This window comes from Musa acuminata, chromosome BXJ1-6 (genome assembly GCF_036884655.1).
Source record: "Musa acuminata AAA Group cultivar baxijiao chromosome BXJ1-6, Cavendish_Baxijiao_AAA, whole genome shotgun sequence".
Lineage (NCBI taxonomy): Eukaryota > Viridiplantae > Streptophyta > Magnoliopsida > Zingiberales > Musaceae > Musa > Musa acuminata.
In genome coordinates, this window is record NC_088332.1 from 4,636,870 (window position 1) to 4,658,805 (window position 21,936).

General features: G+C 37.7%; 2 protein-coding genes and 1 long non-coding RNA gene across 5 annotated transcripts; 1 reads left to right on the plus strand and 2 right to left on the minus strand.

Moving 5' to 3' along the window:
* Positions 1-134: 134 nt before the first annotated feature.
* On the minus strand, positions 135-2,853 carry LOC135675749 (uncharacterized). Of its 2 annotated transcripts, none has more exons than XR_010513985.1 (4): positions 2,448-2,853; positions 1,071-2,113; positions 878-963; positions 135-679 (listed from the first exon to the last, which is right to left on the minus strand). It is a non-coding gene; the product is annotated as an uncharacterized LOC135675749 (long non-coding RNA). The 2 variants fall into 2 exon arrangements; XR_010513984.1 differs by having other exon boundaries at positions 1,071-1,158; positions 2,448-2,835.
* A 58-nt stretch (positions 2,854-2,911) lies between these two features.
* On the plus strand, positions 2,912-9,449 carry LOC135675748 (KH domain-containing protein At4g18375-like). Of its 2 annotated transcripts, XM_065186216.1 has the most exons (8): positions 2,912-3,000; positions 4,137-4,203; positions 6,126-6,620; positions 6,712-6,951; positions 7,036-7,317; positions 7,487-7,542; positions 7,803-7,893; positions 9,078-9,449. In XM_065186216.1, exons 2-5 carry the CDS (start codon positions 4,192-4,194, stop codon positions 7,297-7,299), a joined length of 1,011 nt encoding a protein of 336 aa, XP_065042288.1. In that variant the 5' UTR covers positions 2,912-3,000; positions 4,137-4,191; the 3' UTR covers positions 7,300-7,317; positions 7,487-7,542; positions 7,803-7,893; positions 9,078-9,449. The 2 variants fall into 2 exon arrangements, with proteins under 2 accessions (XP_065042288.1, XP_065042286.1); XM_065186214.1 differs by lacking the exon at positions 2,912-3,000 and having other exon boundaries at positions 4,142-4,727.
* Positions 9,450-12,336: 2,887 nt separating this feature from the next.
* LOC103986882 (serine/threonine-protein kinase STY13) lies at positions 12,337-18,846 on the minus strand. Its single transcript, XM_009405022.3, has 3 exons — positions 18,677-18,846; positions 17,409-18,501; positions 12,337-13,141 (listed from the first exon to the last, which is right to left on the minus strand). The coding sequence occupies exons 2-3, from the start codon at positions 18,326-18,328 to the stop codon at positions 12,805-12,807; spliced, it is 1,257 nt and encodes a 418-aa protein (XP_009403297.2). The 5' UTR covers positions 18,329-18,501; positions 18,677-18,846; the 3' UTR covers positions 12,337-12,804.
* Between the last annotated feature and the right edge of the window lie 3,090 nt (positions 18,847-21,936).

A 21,936-nucleotide genomic window follows, 5' to 3' on the forward strand; every position in this document is an offset into this window, starting at 1 on the left:
ACATGACTGAGTTTCTGTTTGGTTTCACTGGAAGTAGATGGAAACTTGGGAATGAAGATGTTGAAAATTTTAGATTCAGAGACACTGTGCTTCTAGTTAAGAAAAAAGAGTGGTGATTTTATTCATGAAAAATTAGAAGATGTGAGACAATTAGTATTTAATGATATGAGAAAATGTAGAAAAAGATATAAACATATTTTATTAAAAATAACAATTCTATCAAACATTGTAGACAAAGGTTCTTGGCTACAAATATGATATATTTATTCAATTTTGGTCATTTTTTCTAAGATTACAACATATGGTTTGCATCATAACAAAAACAAGATTGTGATAAGGATCACCTGTATGAGAAGAAAATCTGAAACCTCTCCAAAAGTGACTGCAAAAAAGCCCAACTGTTCGCATCCAAGGATGAAGATTGATTCATTGCATGAGACTTCGATATAAATCAATGTGTTGTTTTTGTGACTTGAAAACGGTCACAGTTGCAAGAGTAACCTTGGTTAATTGGAATGATGTCATCACTTATTGATACTAGACTGACATTTCTGTGATGCAAGAATGTAAATGAGACCTCGTCAAATTGGCCTCTCCAGGCATTGCCATTTCCAAGATTGTCTGGTGGATCAATGCGGCCGATAATATTTGAATGCTCTGAAAACAGCTAACAGATTCGCTGTAATCATATAGAAAAGGAAGTTAGTTGACTACAAAAACTGTCATCAAACCATTAGATGAGGTCATTAGAGTGTGAGCTTTCTCCCAAGTTCATCACCAAGTAAGATATCATTTTCATGATCAACAGAGATCAGCTTCCACTTGGTTCTTCCTCATATAGAGGTTACACTTAAATTGCATGAAAAAATTGTCATACCTACAAGATTGGATACATTCGTGACCACAGGGCAATGCTGGTTGGTGATCCATTGTCAAAATTGTAAGCATCCCGATAACTGCAGTCTGCTAAAAAGAGAACTTGGTAAAATCATATAGAGCTAAAACGTCCTCTCATTCAGGAAAAAGTCATACAAGGACATTAAGATCTAGCATCTCATACAAATCCTCACCTTCAGTAGCCAAGTGCTTATAATTGACCAGTTATTTTCTTCAAGTAATCAGGAAGAAGTATGCCGTAGATTGAATCCTCTTCATAATCTGTCAGAGGCATTAACGACCAGAGAAGCATGAGAACACTTGGGCTACAGCTTCCACTAGGGCTTTACCTTGGTCAATTACCATGGCTCGGAGGAAGCCCTAATACACAAGACTGGCAAACCACAACCCATAACTATTGACTAACTAAAATTATTTAATCCAACAAAAATAACTCAAGTAGGAAGCATTCAATAAGATTACCTATCTCACTGATCGGAGTTAATTACAAATTATCTCCTCTAGTTAGCCACCTTTAGTATCTCTGTATTTATATTTTAAAAAGTTATATTGACATCCTTATAATTATGAAGGTGAAACATCTAGGTCTATTTACCTTAACGATATCAACTTTTATCAACAAAAAGTAAATTTAACATTCCGATGGTACTAGACGGTGATGATGCTGGAGCTAACGTCGATATAGTTGTGGAGTTGCCTTTTCCCTCTCGACGCCTTCGCTTCGCCCTCCGCCTCCTCTCCCCTATTGCCGCCTAGCACGTTGTTGTAACCCTTTACAGCAATGCCTCCGCCTTGCTCTTCCCCCTCGTGCTCATCTCATTGTCGCCACTGCTTAACCTAGTAAAGAGCGACGGAGATAAGCGTGGGGGATGTCAGGGAGGTGGACGGGGCAAAGGCGACCGTGAGGGCTCTAGTCGTCGCCTCCTCTCCCCCTCATGCTCACCTCTCTCACTGTTGCTGCTATCGTTGCCAGCCAAAGCCCTCACGATCACCTCCACCCCGTCCACCTCCTCTCCCCCTCGTGCTCACCCCTATCGTTGTCACTGCTATCATCGTTGTCCATATCCCTCATAATCGCCTCCGCCCCATCCACCTTCTCTCCCCCTCGCGCTCACCCCTCCTTCTGTCATCATCAACCAGAGCCCTCACGGTCGCCTCTGCCCCATCCACCTTCTCTCCCCCTCGCGCTCACCTTGTCCGTCACCTTCGACGACATCTGTCACCATCGGAATATTAAATTTATTATTTTATCTTTTTATTTTCATATTTTTATTGATAAAACTAACATCATTAAAGTAAATGGATCTAAAATATTTCTAACCCCACCGATCATTCTTGCAGATAGAATAATATAGTCGGAGGAAGGGCACAGAAACAGTATAAAAACGGAGGTATACTAAAGATTCGATTTTTACCAGCAAAGAACAGTAAAGATTCAATTTTGACACGTCAAGACGGGTGAATATGGCAGGGAATCAGGGTTTCAAGTACTACCAATCTAAAGGGGGAAGTGGAAGGCAGAAGGGGCGGACGAGGGGAAAGTGAAGTACCGGAGGGTCGGGATAGGGACGGCCGTCGTCTTCTTCATCTTCATCTTCTCCAATCCCTTCGCCACCACCGTGGTGTTTGGTCGAGATTCGTCCACTTCTTGGTAGGGTTGCGGGGTTCGCCGCCCCATCGACGGACACAGGCGGGGCGTGGAGCGACCGGAGTCCGTCGAGCTCTGTTACGTGGGCGGAGCGCTGACGAGTAACCGCGGCTCGGCTCGGCTGCCCACACGGGAGAGCGGGTCCCACCACTGCAAGGTCTTTTTAGAGCAACTAACAGTCATTGCAACGCTCCGATAGTAACCGTTATTTTGTATGAGAACGGAAGTAACAGTCATTGTATCGTACCCACGTGACAGTTATTTCGTATAATAACGGAAGATTGCCGATACATGCTTTCCACAGTTTGATGACATAATAGAATATACCGGCACACCACCTACAGCCACAAGAACATGCGCTACCCCTCACCGGTTTAAGTCATCCCGAACCCGGTCAATCGCGCGCTGTCCCTTCTCCCGCCGCTGCCAAGGGTTAGGGTTTCTTCCATTCGCAGGTACGCCAACCCCTTCGCCCGAATCATCACCTAGGGTTAGGATATTTTAGTTCATGCTGACGACGATTCATCGATGCCCACGGTTAGGGTTTTCGTTCCAGATTACGGTGTGCTTTCATCGTGTGATTTCCTCTTCTGTTCTTGTTACCGATCCTAGATGTTTTTATCTTGGTTTTTGTTGATCTTTATTGCTCGATTCGGGGCCTTTTTCTGGTTATCAGAACGTTGGTGGAAGCTATTTAGTCGTCATATTTCAGACATCTCTTCTGCGAGCGAATATCGATTTTGATTTTATTGAGAATTGGCCTTACTTTATGGTGCAGAAGTCTTGAGATTTTTTATATGTTTTCTCATTTTCTCTCGGGATGAACATCCTTTTTTTTATTTATATCACCACCATTCTTGATTCTTATATTATCCTCTTTCCTTCAATTCCTACTTCTGTATGTACTGAACACATGCATGATATTTTAGAATCATGAATGTCAACGTTTCCTACTTCTATATCTATTAACCACATTCATGTAATATTTGAGATCCCGAACACTGATGGACATTTTGCCTCTGTTTTGTCCATTCGATATTTTAATTTACTGGAATAGTGTTTTAATTCAACAAATAGCATGTCACAATATTAGCGAAGGCTAAATGCATATAGAAACGTCAGTGTGCTGGTTAACTTCATTTCTTGAGTTGCAATAGTTCATTTTTCATGAGGGTGTCAATATTAACGAAGTTCACCTCTGTTTTTGATCTGTTATTGCATTTGTTTATTAAATACAGTAGTAGATTGGTTAATATATGTTTTTTTGTCATGTGGATAACTATCTTCCAATTAATCATGTAATTTGATCGCTGTTTATCAAACTATTCAAATTTGTCTGTTGCTTGCTGACCACTTGAGTACTGAGCATGTTTGAACAATGTGCTTTTTCTAATTTTCTTTAAACGCTTTGTGAATTTTCATCTTTTCAACTTTTTAGTCTCTTTCAGTTGTATAGTTGGTTATCTTTTTCTGCACTGCTTGGTGGTTCTTTCTCTTTGTAGTCTTTTAATCTTGTGTGCTATTCCATTGGTAAAGTATCTTCATAGTCTTATGGTTTATAATGCAAACTCAAGATCTTGTATGTTCACAGACTGATTTCTGTTTCCAAGTCATGGTTGATATTGGAAAGCGTCAGCAGAGGGATAATGACAGTGAAGGTAAGCAGCAGAAGAAAAGATTGATCAACAATGATGGTACCAGGGACAGTGAATTGGTTGTATATCGTATCCTATGCCCACTTGGTGTTATCGGGAGTGTGATTGGAAAGAGTGGTAAAATTATAAACTCCATTAGACAAGAGACAAATGCTAAAATCAAAATTGTTGATCCTTTTCCTGGTGCTGATAAGAGGGTTATTACTATTTACTGCTATGTTAAGGACAAGAATCCTGTTGATGTTGATGAAGATATCCTGCGACCACTTTGCCCTGCCCAGGATGCCTTGCTTAAGATTCATGATGCTATAGTAAATGCTTTAGATAACTCTAATGAGTTTGAAAATAAACAGAAGGAAGGGGTTTATATCCTAGTGCCAGCAAGCCAAGCTGCAAATATCATAGGTAAGTCTGGGTCTATCATCAAGAAACTGAGATCCAAGACCAATGCAAACATCAAAATTACTCCAAAGGATCCCTCTGATGCCACGCATTCTTGTGCAATGAGTTTTGACAACTTTCTTCAGGTAATTAATACAACTAGCTATGGGAGGTTGAGTAGTGACCTTAAGATGGTTTTGTCTTCTGAAAAATTACAAGTGATTTGTTCCTTGAGGGTAGTGCAATGTTGTTTGCTACTAGAATTATATTTTGAATGTACCTTTTTTGTTAAACTATGTTGTTGAATCTGTAACATTATGTTGCCTCCCCTTCAGTAGCACAGTACATGTTGTATCAATGCAATTATCATTTATGTCTGGCCTAAAATTGCAGCAGAGTTGGCCAGCTATTTGTTAATCAACTCTATGTCAAATGATGTGGAAGCATCAGATAAAAGTTAATTGTACTAGTGCTGACCTTCTCCAAACATTATCCTCTTGTAGAAGTGTCAACACTTGGCATTTTGTTGAACTTATTAGTCTGCCATCACTCCTGTGTGCATCCATCTCTTTTTGGCAGTGAACATCTAGGAAGCATGATAACATCATTTTGGCCTCTGTTCCATTTAGGAAGTTCAGTCACCAGGCTAATTGTACTTGCAATGTTTTCAAATTTTAAGTTTCTTCTGGACTTCTGTTACAAGCAGATTGAGATATAAACTTAGCATTTATTAATGGCAAACTAATGTGCTTGAGTTTTAACAAAACCATGTTTATTTTTTTAAAGGTAGTGATATTTCTCGTCGACTTATCTATGTTTATGATTTTTTTTTATCTGCAACCACAAAAGCTTGTCAGCTTCCTGCCTCTAGTTATTTCCATTTTAATGGAATCTAGGACCTATGTAGCCTGAATTCTTGCATCTGTCGAGGATCTGTGTTGAACAAATATTCACAAATAGGACTATGGTTGTAGTTTGAGTTTTGTATGTCAGCTAGAAGACAGTCTCACCGATATCCACATTTTGATGGTGACACTGAATTTTTAGGTTTTCAGGTTTCTTACAAGATGATCTTTCAATATTTCATGTTCTGTTAATTGGAAGCCTTAACATTTTGTTTTTCTATCCAAATAATTTTATCCTCTGTACCTTTATTCGTTTAATTTTAACTTTGATTAAGCCCAATTTAAATCTGTCCATGTTCATTCAAGATTCTATCCAGAAGGCTGGTCATAGTTGCATGAGCTTCAATTGCGACCAATAAGAAATATCCTTCTGCCTGCATGGCTTTGGACATCTTTCTTATCCTTGAACACAACATGAATAAGAACTTACATCGACTTTATAAGTCCTGTTTTTTCTTATCATGATTTTTGTCAAAGTTCTAATGTAGTATTCTTAATTTTGAGTGTTATCAAGCCTGATCCACCAACTGATGAGAAGGCTTGGATGTTTGCAGTGACTATATTTCATGTTATTGTGCATTTTTTCAAGAATATACATGCTTACTGTGGCAGGATCTTTTCATCTATGTGTATGTGCAGATTACTGGTGATGCTGAAGCAATTAAAAGAGCGCTAACTACAGTTTCTGCTATCATGTATAAATTTTCACCAAAAGAAGAGATACCCCTCGATAGCTCAGTTCCTGATCTTCCCCACATATTGATTCCCTCAGATGTTCCCATAATTCCAGCTGGTAGTATCTATCCCACTGCAGACACCATATTACCTCCTGGATCTTTTCCACCAGTCATAGCTGCAACTCATCAAGCATCTGAGATTCCTGGATTTATAGATGCTTCTAATGTGTGGCCAATGTATCCATCTACTCTTCCTGTTGTCCCTGGATATGGTGGTCCAGCACGTTCAGAGGACCTGGTCTTACGAGTTCTGTGCCCATTTGACAAAGTTGGACGTGTCATCGGCAAGCAAGGAAATACTATAAAGAGCATAAGGCAATCCACTGGAGCAAAAATCAACGTTGATGATACTAGGGATGATACTGATGAGTGTACTATCACCATCACATCTAAAGAGGTTAGAACTGTCCTTTTATTTTCATGGTTCTCTTGGTTGTTATGGCTAATAGTTATCTATTGTATGTGATGTATGAATTATAACTGTGCAGTCTTCCAATGATGTGAAGTCCGCTGCAGTTGAAGCTGTTTTGCTGCTTCAAGAAAAGATTAATGATCAAGATGATGACAGTGTTAATATTCGCCTTCTTGTTCCTTCAAAAGTCATTGGCTGTCTTATTGGCAAGAGTGGTTCAATTATAAATGATATGCGCAAAAGTACAAAGGCGAATATTTATATCTCAAAGGGTGAAAAACCCAAACGTGCTGCATCTGATGAAGAGCTTGTGGAGGTTCATTCATGTCCTTAAAATTAAGTTTCACTAGATTTGTTATTTGTTCTCATGCCTTTTTCTTCTCTTTAAATGGGCATTCAGGTATCTGGAGAGGTAGGTAAGTTGCGTGATGCACTCGTGCAGATTATTTTAAGGCTTAGAGAAGACGCTTTAAAAGACAAGGATGGTAATCAGAATGCTCAAAAGGACAGCAATCAGAAGGTTCCTCCTGTTGATACTCTTCATTCTAGCAGTTTGTCTGTGCCTCCAGTATTGCCTACTATTCCACCACTTGCACCTTTGAACTATGGCCAAAGAGCTGAAACTGAGAGTGGGATGGGAATATTCTCTGGCAATAATTTGTAATATTACAGCTCGTTGCAGGTACAGGTTGTTTCTTTGCACAGTGTTGCTATGAACTAGTTTACCTTCATCGTAACTGGTGAAGTTATTATGGAGTTTTCTACCCTTAACCATGATAAGTAACATCATTATGGATTTTAATGTTTTTGCTAGAGTTATATTCTGATGACATTTTATGTTCTTTGTCAAGGCTGGAGAGAATGCTTTTGGGCCTCTTTCTTCATTTTCATCGAATACGTACGGAGGGTAAGTTTTTTTTATCCATTGGAATTCTCAACTTTAACTTTGGTGTTTATCATCTGTAAAATTGTATGACAGTTATGAAGTCTTCTAAGGAATATACTTTCCATTTAATTTCACTATGATTCAGAACTAGTAATTCATTTGTCCTATTATATTCTTGTAATTAAAGATTTTTTTATGAAAATGATGCACCGATTTTTTATACATATGCAAGGTGTCTTGTTTGTTATTTAGTTTTTTGCTGACCTTTTCTTTTGCTGTAGATTTCCAACTTATATTGAGGTAGTGATTCCTGCAAATGCCTTGGCTAAAGTTATGGGTAAAGGTGGCACAAATGTTGACAACATCAGAAAGGTAGGTTTTGAAAGTTTCGGTCACTATGATAGCTGTGCTTTGTGTTACTAGATTGTTTAGAAGTTCATCATCACTTTACAGGTCATATGATGGTTTAGTTTTTCCTTGGTCAGTACAATTTTTTTAAATTCCAGTCATATTGATACATACCAGGTGATATTTACGTGTTTGATAACATATATTTTGATATCATTTTGATATATAGTTCATTTTAATTTTTATCATGGTACCGAGCAGTATAGGTTGGTGTGCTACTTGATATTCCGTTATCTTATTAGTCTGATCGATTACAGACACCAATACAAGACTGATCTTTAAAACCTCGGGTTAGATTCCCTTATCTATTAACATTCAGTTCTGATATGTGAACTTCAATTTTCATTGTTGTTTGCTCAATTCTATACCGGCATACATCTGAAGAACTATATATAGGAAAGTAAGTTTGGCACTGTAGGAATGAATTTCTAGTTACTGCACTTTGTCTTTTGGTGATTGGCCCACAAGAAAGTGATACAAGAGTTAAACCTTTTGCAGAATATGAGTATTTTGCTGTAAGTTATATTTTAAAAGGTGGAACAGACTGACCCAAGTGGCTCAGTTTGACTCCTTTAAAGTTTTATTCTATTTGTACCTAAGTTCTCTGTCCCTCAAAAAAAAAGGTTCCTATTCTTGTTACAGAGTAGAAAATAATATATTTATATTTATATATATATATATATATATATATATATCTGTTTCCACAATGTGGCATGCTGTTGTATGTCCAGCCAACGGGAAATTATGGTTGCATAGTTTGATATTGCTTGCACGACATGATAGCTGGTATGTCAGATGATGATTACATTCTGTGAACCGTAAGAGTTGGTACTTGTGGCATATGGTTTGTCTTTGCTTGTGCAACATGTTAGCTGGTATGATAGACAAAAATTATATTCTGTGAGCTCAGTGTTGATACTTATGGCATATGTTAGATGAAATTTTGAAAGATTTAGTTCATGGACTGTGAAAATCATATAATATATATGTAATTGCATGGTCTGACATAATGGTTATGTTTTTCTTGCCTATAACTAGTGAAATTGTGAAACATTTTAATATGAAAAGTCATTTTTTTACATAGAGAAACTGTAATGCCTTGTGGCTTGAATTGTTTGATTAGATTCTGTTTTATTTTATCGTTGCAGATATCAGGAGCTCATATAGAAATTGTTGACTCAAAGGCATCCCGTTTTGAACGCATTGCCCGGATATCTGGTACCCCCGATCAGAAGCGGTCAGCAGAGAACTTAATTCAGGCCTTTATAATGTCTACCTAAGATGACGGTCAATTTCCAGAGTTGGTGAATTTTTGAACTCCTTTTGTGATGCTTCAAGCTTTTCATAATTCCCTTAGGTCTATTATGAAGAACAATGGTACAATTCCTCCTCCTCCTGTCTTTTGTACCAAACAGAGTCCACTCGTTTCTTGCAAAGTCTACTGCCAACTGTCCTTCATGAGAACTGTTCCCTGTCATGAACCTATCTTATATCATAAAATTTCTCGAATCCTTGATTTACTCTGATGTTAAATTCTTGCGAGTCCTTAATTGGCACAATGCCAATGTCCTTTGTCTGACAAGTCTTTGGTGACTTCTCGTGCTTGCATAGTTATGCTTATTACCAAATTTGTCTCTTTTCCCTCATCAGATACTGTCTATCCGCTAATATAATGGTCAAATTTGATACGTTATTCACTGCTGAACTGAACTTTGTTGGTATTCATCACTGAAACAGTGAACTGAGTGCTAAAACTCAAAAATCATTTATTTCCGAAATCTCTTTGATGTTTCTCATATGAGACTGATATAAATTTAGTTCTACTGACTGCTTCAGCGCCTGAACCTTGTTCATAAGTTAGTGTGTATGTTATTGTTCCTTTATACTTGTTGCATCACAAAACTATCATTTTCTTTTTCTCAAAGGATCCTCTTGTAGCGTCAGTTCTGAATTGTATATAGCATTTATGTCTTCCCCCTGTTCTCTTCTTTCTTTGTACATTGTATTGTTTCTCTTGCTATCTGTTCTTTAATCTTGGTTTCATGTTCTCCCAAATTGGTCATTCATGTATCCTAAACAAAAAATCTGGTAGAAACTAGTGGTTATTCATGTGGTGAGGTCATTATTCTCCACCCATCAATATGCCTACAATGAATTTAGACAAGTGCCCAATTTGTTCCATGAGTTCATGCGGTCTCTTTGGTGCTAACCTAGTTCCATCGACAGGAGCACTAACCTAATTGGTTGGCTGAAGTCGTCTAATTAATAATGAAGAATTCTTTTACTGACAGTCATGTAAATAATAAATGTTGTACATGCTGATCGAGCATGGCTATTGGATTGATACCTCAGATGACAAATGAACTGTTGTTTCTTAGAAGGTAAAAGAGCTAAAAAGTTGGAAAGTTGTTGTTATGAACTTTTCATTTTAGATGGTTGAAAAGTTGATGTTGTGAGCTTATCGTTTTAGATGGTTGCTTAATTGTTTGCAAATGATATATTTATATTTATGATAATTTTGTCTCAATCAATGTCCTGAAAAGAAAATTTGTTGTCTGATGAGCATAATGTCTCTGGTGGATAGCATCATGTCTCACGCATGTTGGATGCGTCTTATTCTTTGCATATACTTTATTGATGAGCACGTCATTTTCCCTGGGGTTCTGCAGTTGGCATTGTTCTATGCTGTTGTTTGAGATGGATTAGAGTTCTACCATGTGGGTTCTGAAATCTGCAGATTACAGGTACGATTCTGTTGATGTTCTCGTTGGATCAGTTGCCTGACACTTTTTGTTTTTTTTCTTTTTGTGCTGGCCATGAATGATAGCACCTCATATTCCCACTGCGTTGCACCACCAGTAATGTAATAATGCACGGCCATCACTGTTCTTCTCCGTCATGTTGCATTTGATTTCAACCATTAATGTTTCCATCATAGCAAAAATGATAGGTACCTCATTGCTTGTAGCTTCATCTGTCTCAATCTTGACTTTGCATGCAAAAGAGAATAATAATTGTAACAAACAAGACAGAATGCCAATTAAAAGTAGGGTTAAATATAAAAATGTAGTGGGTTCTGTATGACTCATTTGATCATGACGAGGTCTCAAAATAGCCTTAGTGGCAACCTTTCTCACTTTTTTCCTTTTTTATCCTCAATGGGTTCTCTGTGTTGTCATTCTCCTGCTTTCATGTAAGAGTCCAATTAAAATCTGAATCATGGCGCCATAATAGGACAGTGGTTGCGAAGCTTGGTGTTCGCTTTGCTGTCTCACACGTGCCACTGAGTCATCAGCCACTTGTGAACTCAGCATCCATGTAAAAGAGCGTACCACGTCGGTTGAGTGCAGCAATTCGAGATTTGACGCTCTTCCACTCAAGGAAAACGCTTTCTTTTAGTTGTTGCTGTTGTTGTCATTTCGGCGGCTTTCGAGAGGGGTAATTATACATTATTTTTTGTTATTAGATCTTTTTAGTATTTCAATTTTTAGATTTAAAAATTTTATATTTTAATCTTTATAGTTATGAAAGTGAAATATCTAATTCTATTTACCCTAATGCTGTCGATTTTATCGATGAAAGTATGAAAATGATAGGTAGAAAAATAATTTCAATGTTCAACTTACGTCTTCGATGATGATAAATAATAATGTTGTTGGAGGTTGCAAGTAAGTGTTGTGGATGAGGAGGGAGAACGACGATGAGAAGTGAGGCAAAATGAGAGGAGAAAGAGAATAATGTAAATGTCGACATCTACATCTACGTCGACGTCGATACTTTGTATTTTTGTCAGTGTTGACGTCGACTTAAATGCAAAGTGTCGCTCGACATATGCATCGGTGCCGTTACATATGCAAAGTAGCGTCTCTTTGCATTTGTGCCAACGTCAACAACGATGTGGGGAAGGGCGACGTTGCTCTACATCTACACTGGTGTCGCTCGACAACTGCATCGATGCCAACGTAAATGTAGAGTTGCGCAATGGCACCGACGCAAATACAAAGCATTGGCATTATCCTCTTTCTCCTCTCTATTTATCTCACCTCTCATTGTCTCTCTTCCTCCTCATTCACAATAGCTCTATCGACGTTGCTCTTCCTCATTCACAGCGACATCATCATTTGCCACCATCGACATCGTCCATGACGCATCGCACCCAAAAGAGATTATTCCATGGGATTCAGCATTCTTCCAGTGAGCATCTCTCGAGAGGCATTAACGACACACACAGCAACGTGCATTCGTCTTATCCCTGTGTTACTACCACACTGTTTTATCCCTACTATGGCGTTTCATTTGTCCCAATCCACTTTGCCGTGGTAATAAAAATGAATGCGTATGCACACATCTCCAAAACCTTCCCTGCATAGATTTCTTACTTTGCCTGGTTAAAGATAGAACAAACAATGGCAAATACAGAGTCTCCATATTGGTTTTCATTGCATTCCATCGGAGGAATACATCAATTACGATCCTAAAAGCCTCAGCCTATTGCATCTTTTATGGCTCACACAAACCAAAGATACATTGTTGGTAAAACTAGAGAATACACATAAGGACAATCTTGTTTCTTGTTTCAACAGTACAGCATATGGAAACTAACCTGATTTAGAAGTCACAACACCGAGTCAAGCAGGCAATCTAGACGTGACGTGCACCTTAAACTAATACTTTCATTTTGTGCCTATACAAAAAGAAAGGTGAACTATCATGATCAGACCAAGATGGAGATCACCTATTGTACTTGGTAGCGTTATAACGGTGAATCAACCAAAACCAACATTTCGACGACTTCCTATGATTCATTCAACTGTAGTCCAGAGGGTACCTTCCATGCATGAAGCAAGCACTAGTCACCTTCCCTGGCTACCCTTCTCAGTCAGTGGTCATTGGTTGTATGCAACATCGGAAGCGTGCTTTACGAACAGTATGCACGATATCTTCTTGGGCACCTTCAAGCAGACTGATGATTTCGGTGAAGGAAGGACGCACGTCGGGGTTAGCATCCCAGCAGCGGGTCATGATCTCGCCGAGTGCAGGGAGGCAATCTTGTGGTATAATTGGTCGTACTCCCCTGTTCACAACAGCAAATGCTGCCTGAACAGCTGTCATATTCTGAAATGGAAGCATCCCTGTTATAAGCTCCCAGAGAACTATGCCAAAGCTATAAACGTCAACCTTCTGATTGTAAGGTCTGTGCTGGATCATCTCTCTGAGAACAAAAAGGTGTGGTCAACAGACAAATTCAGCAGCAAACAATTATGTGCAAGCACTAAAAGAAAAAAAATAGAAACAAATTAGTTGAAAGAAACAACGAGATGGAAATATAAAAGGTAGCTTTTAACAATTACTAAATTGGATCTACAATAAGATCAATGTAATTAGTATGAGAACCAGATCAATGTAATTAGTAAATTGGATCTACAATAAGATCAATGTAATTAGTAAATTGGATCTACAATAAGATCAATGTAATTAGTACATATCCTTAAGGTATTAACCGAGATTCATAGTTACCTTAAAATTATCCCCCAAATATTCTAGACAAAGTATTTATCTTCGGATCATCATATATTTGGATTATTTAAAAAAAATTTGACCAAATACTAGCTTAGGTATGAGATGCATATCCTTGTTATGAAGCCAATAGAATCACACCAGTGTTAATACAAGAAGACCATCATATCTGTGGTAGTATTTCAGTGCTTTACTACTATACAACTTTGACTGTTGTGGTCCTGGAAAAATCCAAAGTTTTGGCTGGTTTGAAGTTTGAACAATGGCAATAGGTAGACTTTCTAGGAGTATATATATACACGGAGCATAGTTAGCCAGAAATAAGGAAAGAGATATTCTCCTTTCTGCTAGCAAAAGGATAAGTTGAAAGAAAAAGTTGTCCTCACTATCAAATTTATACTCTTTCATCTCACCAATTAATCATCATTCACCCCAAAGAACCATAGAACAACCCGATTAAAACCCTTAAACCATCTTGTCAGCTACTGGACACCCCTAAACAATTCCTGTGCAGTTTATTTCAGAACTGTCCATAAACTCAATTGTCCCCTTTGACTATTTTTGTTATCTCCAAATCAAAACTGGCTCAGGTATCTTTTGAGATTCATCTGTATCTCTAGAGAACTTCTCAAACTTTTTCAATATCTCCTGATGTAATTCCCTCTATCTAGTAGAGCTTAAGATTTGATTACATAAGGATAACATTCACAGCAGACAGATCCAAAAGCGATTATGGGTTCTGTTTATTATCCAGACCCCGACATCCTTGACAAGGGAGGTCCAGGTCCAGGTCTAGGCAAAGTAAATATTGTGTCTGGTTCTTTTAATGAAATTTTAAACAAGTAATAGAATTAAGTTATGATCAATCAATTAGTGACAAGCCATGTGTACAATCTTAGTTTTTCAGATGTTGCTTTTATTTCTTAGAATTGTGAAGTCCCATACAGGACGGCTCAGACTATATGAAATTGATCTGTCAGTGATCCTAGAGAAAATCATTTTCTGAAGATGAGTATCAAACAATCAAAATGGATATTCTATCAAAATGTGTTCAAATGCTCTTTTAATAAGCTGGCCATTCAAAAGTTTTCTTCTAACGGTTGTACCGTCTAAGCCTACTTGATCCTCCAACAGAGATCAATTGTTGAAATGTTTGCATCTAAAATACTAGCAGATGATTCTGGTTTCTCTGTGTTGTTCTGCAAGCAAACCCCAACTTTGGCAAATTATCTTGCAGGAAGCTAAGCATTGCCTCCATTTTTCCTCATTCAATTCTATTGGCAGTGAAATCATTCTCAACAAAACAAAATCCTCATTGTTGATCTCTACGGGCATGACATACTTTCCTGCATGGTTTAAACACAATTGGACTGTTATATACCAACCAGATACCTGTCCAACTAGACAATGGATCATACATCTCGATACAACTAAGTATACCACTCATTTTTATTTTCTTCAACAATATTGAGAAGTATAGACCAAGTATACTGCCTGATATCCTGGTACCTTACCTATCTGACGCATTGTTAAAACTGGCACCACAATGATACTTAAAACCTTGCTCACATGGATTTTTAACACCAGAACACCCTTGGACTACTCTAAAAATTTGAAGTGTTTAACATATAAATGATTAGCATAAAGCATTGTTGCCATGAAGACAGCATAATAATTTTTATAATACTAGAAATCGTGAGAACTATGAAGTCAAGGTAAGACCTCTTAGATGGACCTACAAGATCATAAAGAGACCTTCAGTTCAGACAAAGATCCCTATGATTCAGATCTAATAAAAGACCAAATGTTTCTTTTCCCCATTTCAAGGTTTTCCAGGTATTAAGCAGTAGGTGATAAAAAACATCCATAATGTTGCAATATGCAGCCTTTTCAATCTGCTAAAGCACATCCACTGTTATGGGGTAAACACTTAATGCCTATCACTCCCTTTTACTTTCACTTTGTTGTCTACAACAACTTGTGATGTCAATTTATCAGGATATGCTATGATAGGACAGCTTAGGACATGCTCGAACTCAGTTCTGTTATTAAAAAGATGCTATTCCTGCTATTAAAAAATCTTAATTTCAGAGGGACAACCTCTACACATCTTTTGACCAACCAAGAAACCATTACACCACCTGATAAATTGCTTACGGACAATCAAGAAAATTAATGAAAAGAAAGAATGACCTTAAGCAAAAATATTCTCAGTGATCCTTTAAAAGATGCAAGTGCAGTAAAAGAACAATAATATAAACAGCAAAGATAGTCGCTGCATTAAATTTTCAAATTTTCTGCACAACATTAGCAGTAGCATGAGAAGAAAAAAGCTTAAACCCATGCAAGTATTTGCATACTTCATGAAAACAAATAATTTTATAAGTGTGACCAGGTTGGGAGTCGAAATAGAATCCAAATTCTCAAACACTTAAAACAAATTGATCATCAGACAAATATTTTATAAGAATTACAATGAGCTGTCACCAACACCAAGACTCTGACTTTACTATACAAAATGGAATTCTGAATGAAAAGGCAACCAAACAAAATGAAAGAGCACCAATCTACAACTTCCAATCTATTTACACATATCAGTGATAAAACATGGAAGGGAAATTCAAACAACATATTTAATCTAACAAAGATGCCTATAAGCATTCATGTGTAATAAATGTGTCTGCAGACTACGATGAATCCAAATAAACTTCACTGATCACATGAAAGCACCACATAAAAGCAATGAGCAAGCTCATCAGAGGAAAGAGTACATGAATTATTAATCAATAAGTATAAAACAATCCCCATTGTAATGACAGTTCATATGAACATGCAAGGACACATGATGGCTACATCTATAAAATTAACAATCAGATGCTTCAACAAAATTTTGTGTGTATCTATATGTATGTAGGTACATGTATGTATATATACCATCCAAAAACCAGGAGCTAGCAAATGATTAATATGTGCAAGTATAATTGAATCATAAACTTGCTAATGGTCCAATAATAAATATGCAACAAAGCAATGATTTAAATGGGCGCTCGGACTCACCTACGCACTCGGGCGAGGCGAGGTGAAGCGAGGCCCGTGCACCTCAACAGTGAACCAAGCGGCAAATGATTAATATGTGCAAGCATAATTGAATCATAAACTTGCTAATGGTCCAATAATAAATATGCAACAAAGCAATTATTTAAATGGGTCAATATATCATAATTAATATAGAAGCTTTATTAATCTGCTATGGTTCATGTGTTGTCTTCATTGTTGATCCATCTACATCCCAATGGCATGTTAATACTACTAGACCATGGTCTAAGCTTTAGAACTATTATTTTATTTAACCAATTCGGGTATGAGTTCAATAGGACTTCATTCATATAGCAGATTCTTGCGACACTGAAACATTGTTTCCACACATTTACTTGACATGACAAGAGGAGACATGCTTAGCAGCCCTATATTACATCATTAATCGTTAATATGACTTTTGCATGTTGGAAACTGACGATAAGTATAATCAATAACCACTGGATATGAAACATAGCTATGTATTGTCCATGACTGAGCTAAGAGAAACATTTGTCACAAAGTCAGGAATCATTCACAAAAGCATAATATAGAAGTTGCCTACTTCAATAGAATTTTTTCTTATGTTAGTATGCTTCATCTCTTGGAGGTGGTATGACCTTTTCTATAGAAACATACAAAGTTCAATATTTTCTCTAAAATGTATAATGACTATATGGTTGAACTAATTTTGGGTGATAGCAAAGTCAGACACTCTAAAAGATGAAGGGCAATTTCTTGACAGTGCATCTACACAAAAAATGACCTGACAAATTAAGTGTCAGCAGCCTAGGATATGAATGAATTACTAGAATAAAACTGTCTTATAATAAGCACTTCAAGAAATTTCAAGTTGTTAAAAGCATAAAGGACACAAGTTCACATACGGAGCCATCCAACGATAAGTTCCAGTTTCTGGTGTCATCCCCTCGGTCTTGACCTCAATACGTGCAACTCCAAAATCAGCAATCTTAATTGATTTGTCCGCAGATATAAGAAGGTTGTCAGACTTCAGATCTCTATGTATGAATCCCAACCCATGCACATACTCCATACCCCTAGCAATGTCCAGTGCTTGTTTGACAGCCAGCTTCAGAGGCACCGATCTGTTATGCCTTTTCATGAGAAATTGCCGCACCGATCCACCTTTTGCATATTCCGTCACAATACACCACACCATGGGCTTTCTGCATGCTCCAATGAACCTGACAATATTCAGGTGCTTGAGATTTGCCAGCATCATAACCTCTTGCCCGAATTGTTGCTCCATTAACTGCACCCTCTCAGGGTCATTCTCAGGCCTTTCTAACAACTTAATAGCAACATCTTCTCCATCATAAGTTCCTCTGTAAAGCTTACCAAAAGCACCCTGTGCAAAGGCCACCCCCATATTTAGCTTCCTGAGATCAATGGTCCACTCATCATAGTTCTCGAGAGATTCCGTAGTGTACCGGGGGTCCATCAAGGCCTGAGCCAACGCATCCTCATTCATAGCATGAGACACTCTGCCATGTCGAAGCACACTGTGCCCCACCGAGAAGTTGGCACCTGGGAACAGGCGGAGTGCAGTATGACGCAGTATTCCAGTTCTCGAGTTTGATCCCACACTGCTATTCTCAACAGACATGGGAGCGGACCCACCACCGGTGCTCGTTTGCAGGCTTCCAACACTGTCAATAGACATGTTGGAGCCTTCATCGAGCTTCCGGTAGAATCCCATGTCATAGAACCCATTTCCGACACCATTTGCGCCACCGCCACCGCCACCACCAACCATAAACCCAGCAAATTTAGAACCATCAGCCATCTATTTCCGAACCAACGATCAAACGGCCCAACTTATCTTCAAAAAATGCTATAAACCACTCGATCTTACCTCTAAAAACTGGACTTCTCAACCATCCCAAGCAAACTAAAAGCCCCTCAAAACACTCTTAAGAATCCATCACTAGCAGCTCGTCGACACCTATAATATCCAATCTGAAACAAGAATAAGAAATAGACATCAATCTACTTCACAGAAAGAATAAAGACGCGACTTTTACGATATCTGCGACAAAATAGTCGCCAAAGAACCAAGCGATTCCGAAAACCTAAAAACAGGAACGAGGAAGCTCGATCTGAGCAAAACAGCACCGATTCGAGCAACACGTACCTCGATCGAGAGGGAATCGTGCAGCGCACGAGATCGCCAAAGAGGAGACGCGATCGGCTGCAAGGTGGAGGAGAAATGGGTCGCCTTTTATGTAGAGATTAAGAGGAGGAGAAGAGAGTGGTGGGAGACGAGGACCACTGGGTCGGAGAGCAAGTCGTCGCCTGCTTTCCCTTTCGCTTTATTTTCCAGCTTAATAATAATAATAATAATAATAATAATAATAATAATAATAATAATAATAATAATAATACTTATTTCCTGCTTTTTGTCCCTACTCATCACCGTTATATGACACTGCTACGATCACTAATTAGCGGTGCTGTTATGTAAATATACCGCCTGTTACAAATGGCTTTGCTTAATGTAACGGTCGATACTTTCAGTATTAGATGAGTGTATTAATCGAAATATTTAAATTTATTATTCATTATCTTCTGGGAAATTTTATGCTCTCAACTCCTCAATTTCATGTATCGAATCCGACTTGATCGATATAACTTAACACAAATCAGGTTTGGATCGACTTGATGGATCGAACAATTAGGCTATTATTATGGATTCTCTAAGGTTGTAGTTTTCTTAATCCACACACTGGTCAAATTTGTTCTTATTTGCTCCATATGATGTTGACTCTGTATCTCAGTCTACGCACGATTTTAATGAATGACTTGGATCGGATTGATATGACATTGAGCTAACCTTAGTTATATATTTGACTTGGATAAACTGGCAATAGGTAGAGAGTTGACATTGCAAGCAAGCATTAGTCACTCTCATATTATTTGAAAATTGGCAACTGAAAACCCAATCAACACGCAACAATATAAATTAATTGACATTGTTATGCATTGAGGATGTAGGATTGAAATGAGACATGTCTTCATGCTTTGATTTCAATAAAAATCAAAGCATGTAGAGTTGATTTAGGAAGGATATACGACCATGCAATTACTTTGTAACTCACAATAATTACAAAAGGAGAGTTAAATTCTTCTTGACCAGTAACCCTTTGTATGAGTTGAATAATATGTTGATGTAGTACTAGTCCAAACAAAATTATACTTTTCCCATTCAATTTCCCACAATTTTGTCCTGTGAAGAGCTGATGCTGAGGACAAGTTCCTGTGTCAAAAGGACTTGGAGATGCTTGGCATGAACATGTCAACTTATTCACATATGATGATGAGTTGAGGTCATCCACTAAGGACTTCTGACCAGATCAAGAAGATACTTTAGTCACCAGATGGATCAAACTTCTTGTGGAGGTCTGCCTCCAACTTGAATGGGTCATCATTGGATGGCTTCTTCCAACTCCCATCTTTTGTTCTTTTGCTAGGCATGAGTAAACTTTCTTGCATAAATCAGTCACCTCAATCTTGTCAAACTTGGGTGCTATTACTGCCGACATGAGTAAATACAAAAGGCATGCCTTGCAGAAGAAAGCAACTTTCCAACCTCTCCCATGAATTACAACTTTTGTTCCTTTCTTACTACTGCAATTTCTAAATCCATGTCATTCTAACACTAAAAGTCAGGGTCAATAATAGATTTCTTGGTGTTCTCATATATTTAATTGTTTTCTTTAGTATAATGTCATTCACTAGTAGACTCCTATCAGTAAAGGATCTAGAAAGATACATGAAGGTTTATTATGTCATTCACTACCAAAAACCAATATATGGCTTTGTTTACTGAAGGTTTCAAATTCTATACCAATTTAACAAGTCTATAGTAGATATCTGCATATAGAAGAGAAAAAGCTTGTCAGTGCAGCAGTTGATGTCTTGCTAACTTTGTCTGAAGAAATAGAACACAAGCCTAAATTTCTCTGAGTTTGTACATCAATATCTAGACAGCAGTTGGTGGACAAACTTCTTTCAGCATGTTTAAAGCATTGCACCCCAAAGTATTGGTTTGTTGACTTCCATATGTTATTTGGTTCAGTAACATCTGCTTCTGTTCAAGTTTTCCTGTCAGGATGGTGAAGTTCCTCTACTCTGTTGTACATGTACTCTTTTGTCAATGATTTTTTATGAGTTTTTGGGTCATTAAGCAGTACTTTGTGTTGTTTAAGGTTAGCAGCACTTGTATCATAGTTAAATTAAGAAAAGAGAAGATCATGTTTTGGGAGGAAATAAAACTCAAATATTAGAAAGAATTTGCATCCAATCATGATACATTGTTTGATGGGTTCCCTGGCAAGTGGAAGTATGTGAAAGATGGAAGTTTACCATTGGATGCAAGTTTTTAGCTTTCCAGTAATAGCCCTAGGTGCAGATGCCTTAGAAGTAAACATGAGTGGACTGGCAGAAGAATCAGTTTTAGTTTAGATTGTCAAGGCTCGAACTGATGAGCTTCAGGATAGTGTCATTTGATGATCGCCAATTAAATCATCAATCAAAATACTTAAACTTAACAATAATATATCTATCCGATCCTTATAAATCAATCTTAAAATTATCCATTTTCGATGTGAAAATAATCAAAAGTATTATAATTTTCACTACTTGACGTTATCGTCAAGATCCAATATAACTCAGATCAAACCCTAATATGGTGTGATAAGTCCTTTGACTCCATTAACGAGTAATCTTTTCTTATTTGAACCCTCTACCAGACCCTAATAGGCTAACTAACCCATCAACATTATTTGATCAACAATTGATCAAAATGATTAAACTAAAATTGATAGTAATTCACTCATCATATCTTTATAAGTTCCTCTAAGTTTTGCCCACTTTGACTAATCGGAATGTCTATTAATCCCAGGCCCTTTCATTTCATAAACCTTTTTGACACCAGCGCTAGTAAACATACTTGTGATGTTCAACATGTCCCTCATGCACAAAGAAAAAGGAAGGGGGCTGGTCATTGTGTGGTCATTGTGAGGCAAGATGGGGAGAGTTTTGGGATGAAGGATCTGTTATGCTTCAGCTGGGCTGTGGTCTTGGGCAGGGAAAACTGAGAATTCAAATAAGGCCACTTTGTTGATTATCCCAAATGTGAAGTGGTGTCATGAGTGGTGTAGGTAGGAAAGATGTTGAAGAGTTCACAGAGAAAGGAGCATTAACCAATCCTTAGCCTGTTGCTAGAGGGAGCAGGTTCATCAACAACTTTTGATATACTGTGTGCAAAAGCTAAATTAACATAAAATATTCTCTTTTCATTGGTACAATTTCTAAAACTAGACTACTTCCCCTTTCAAAAGAAGGGTAAGATTGCTCCTTTTGCAACCTGGGTGACCAGGATTCAAGATACCA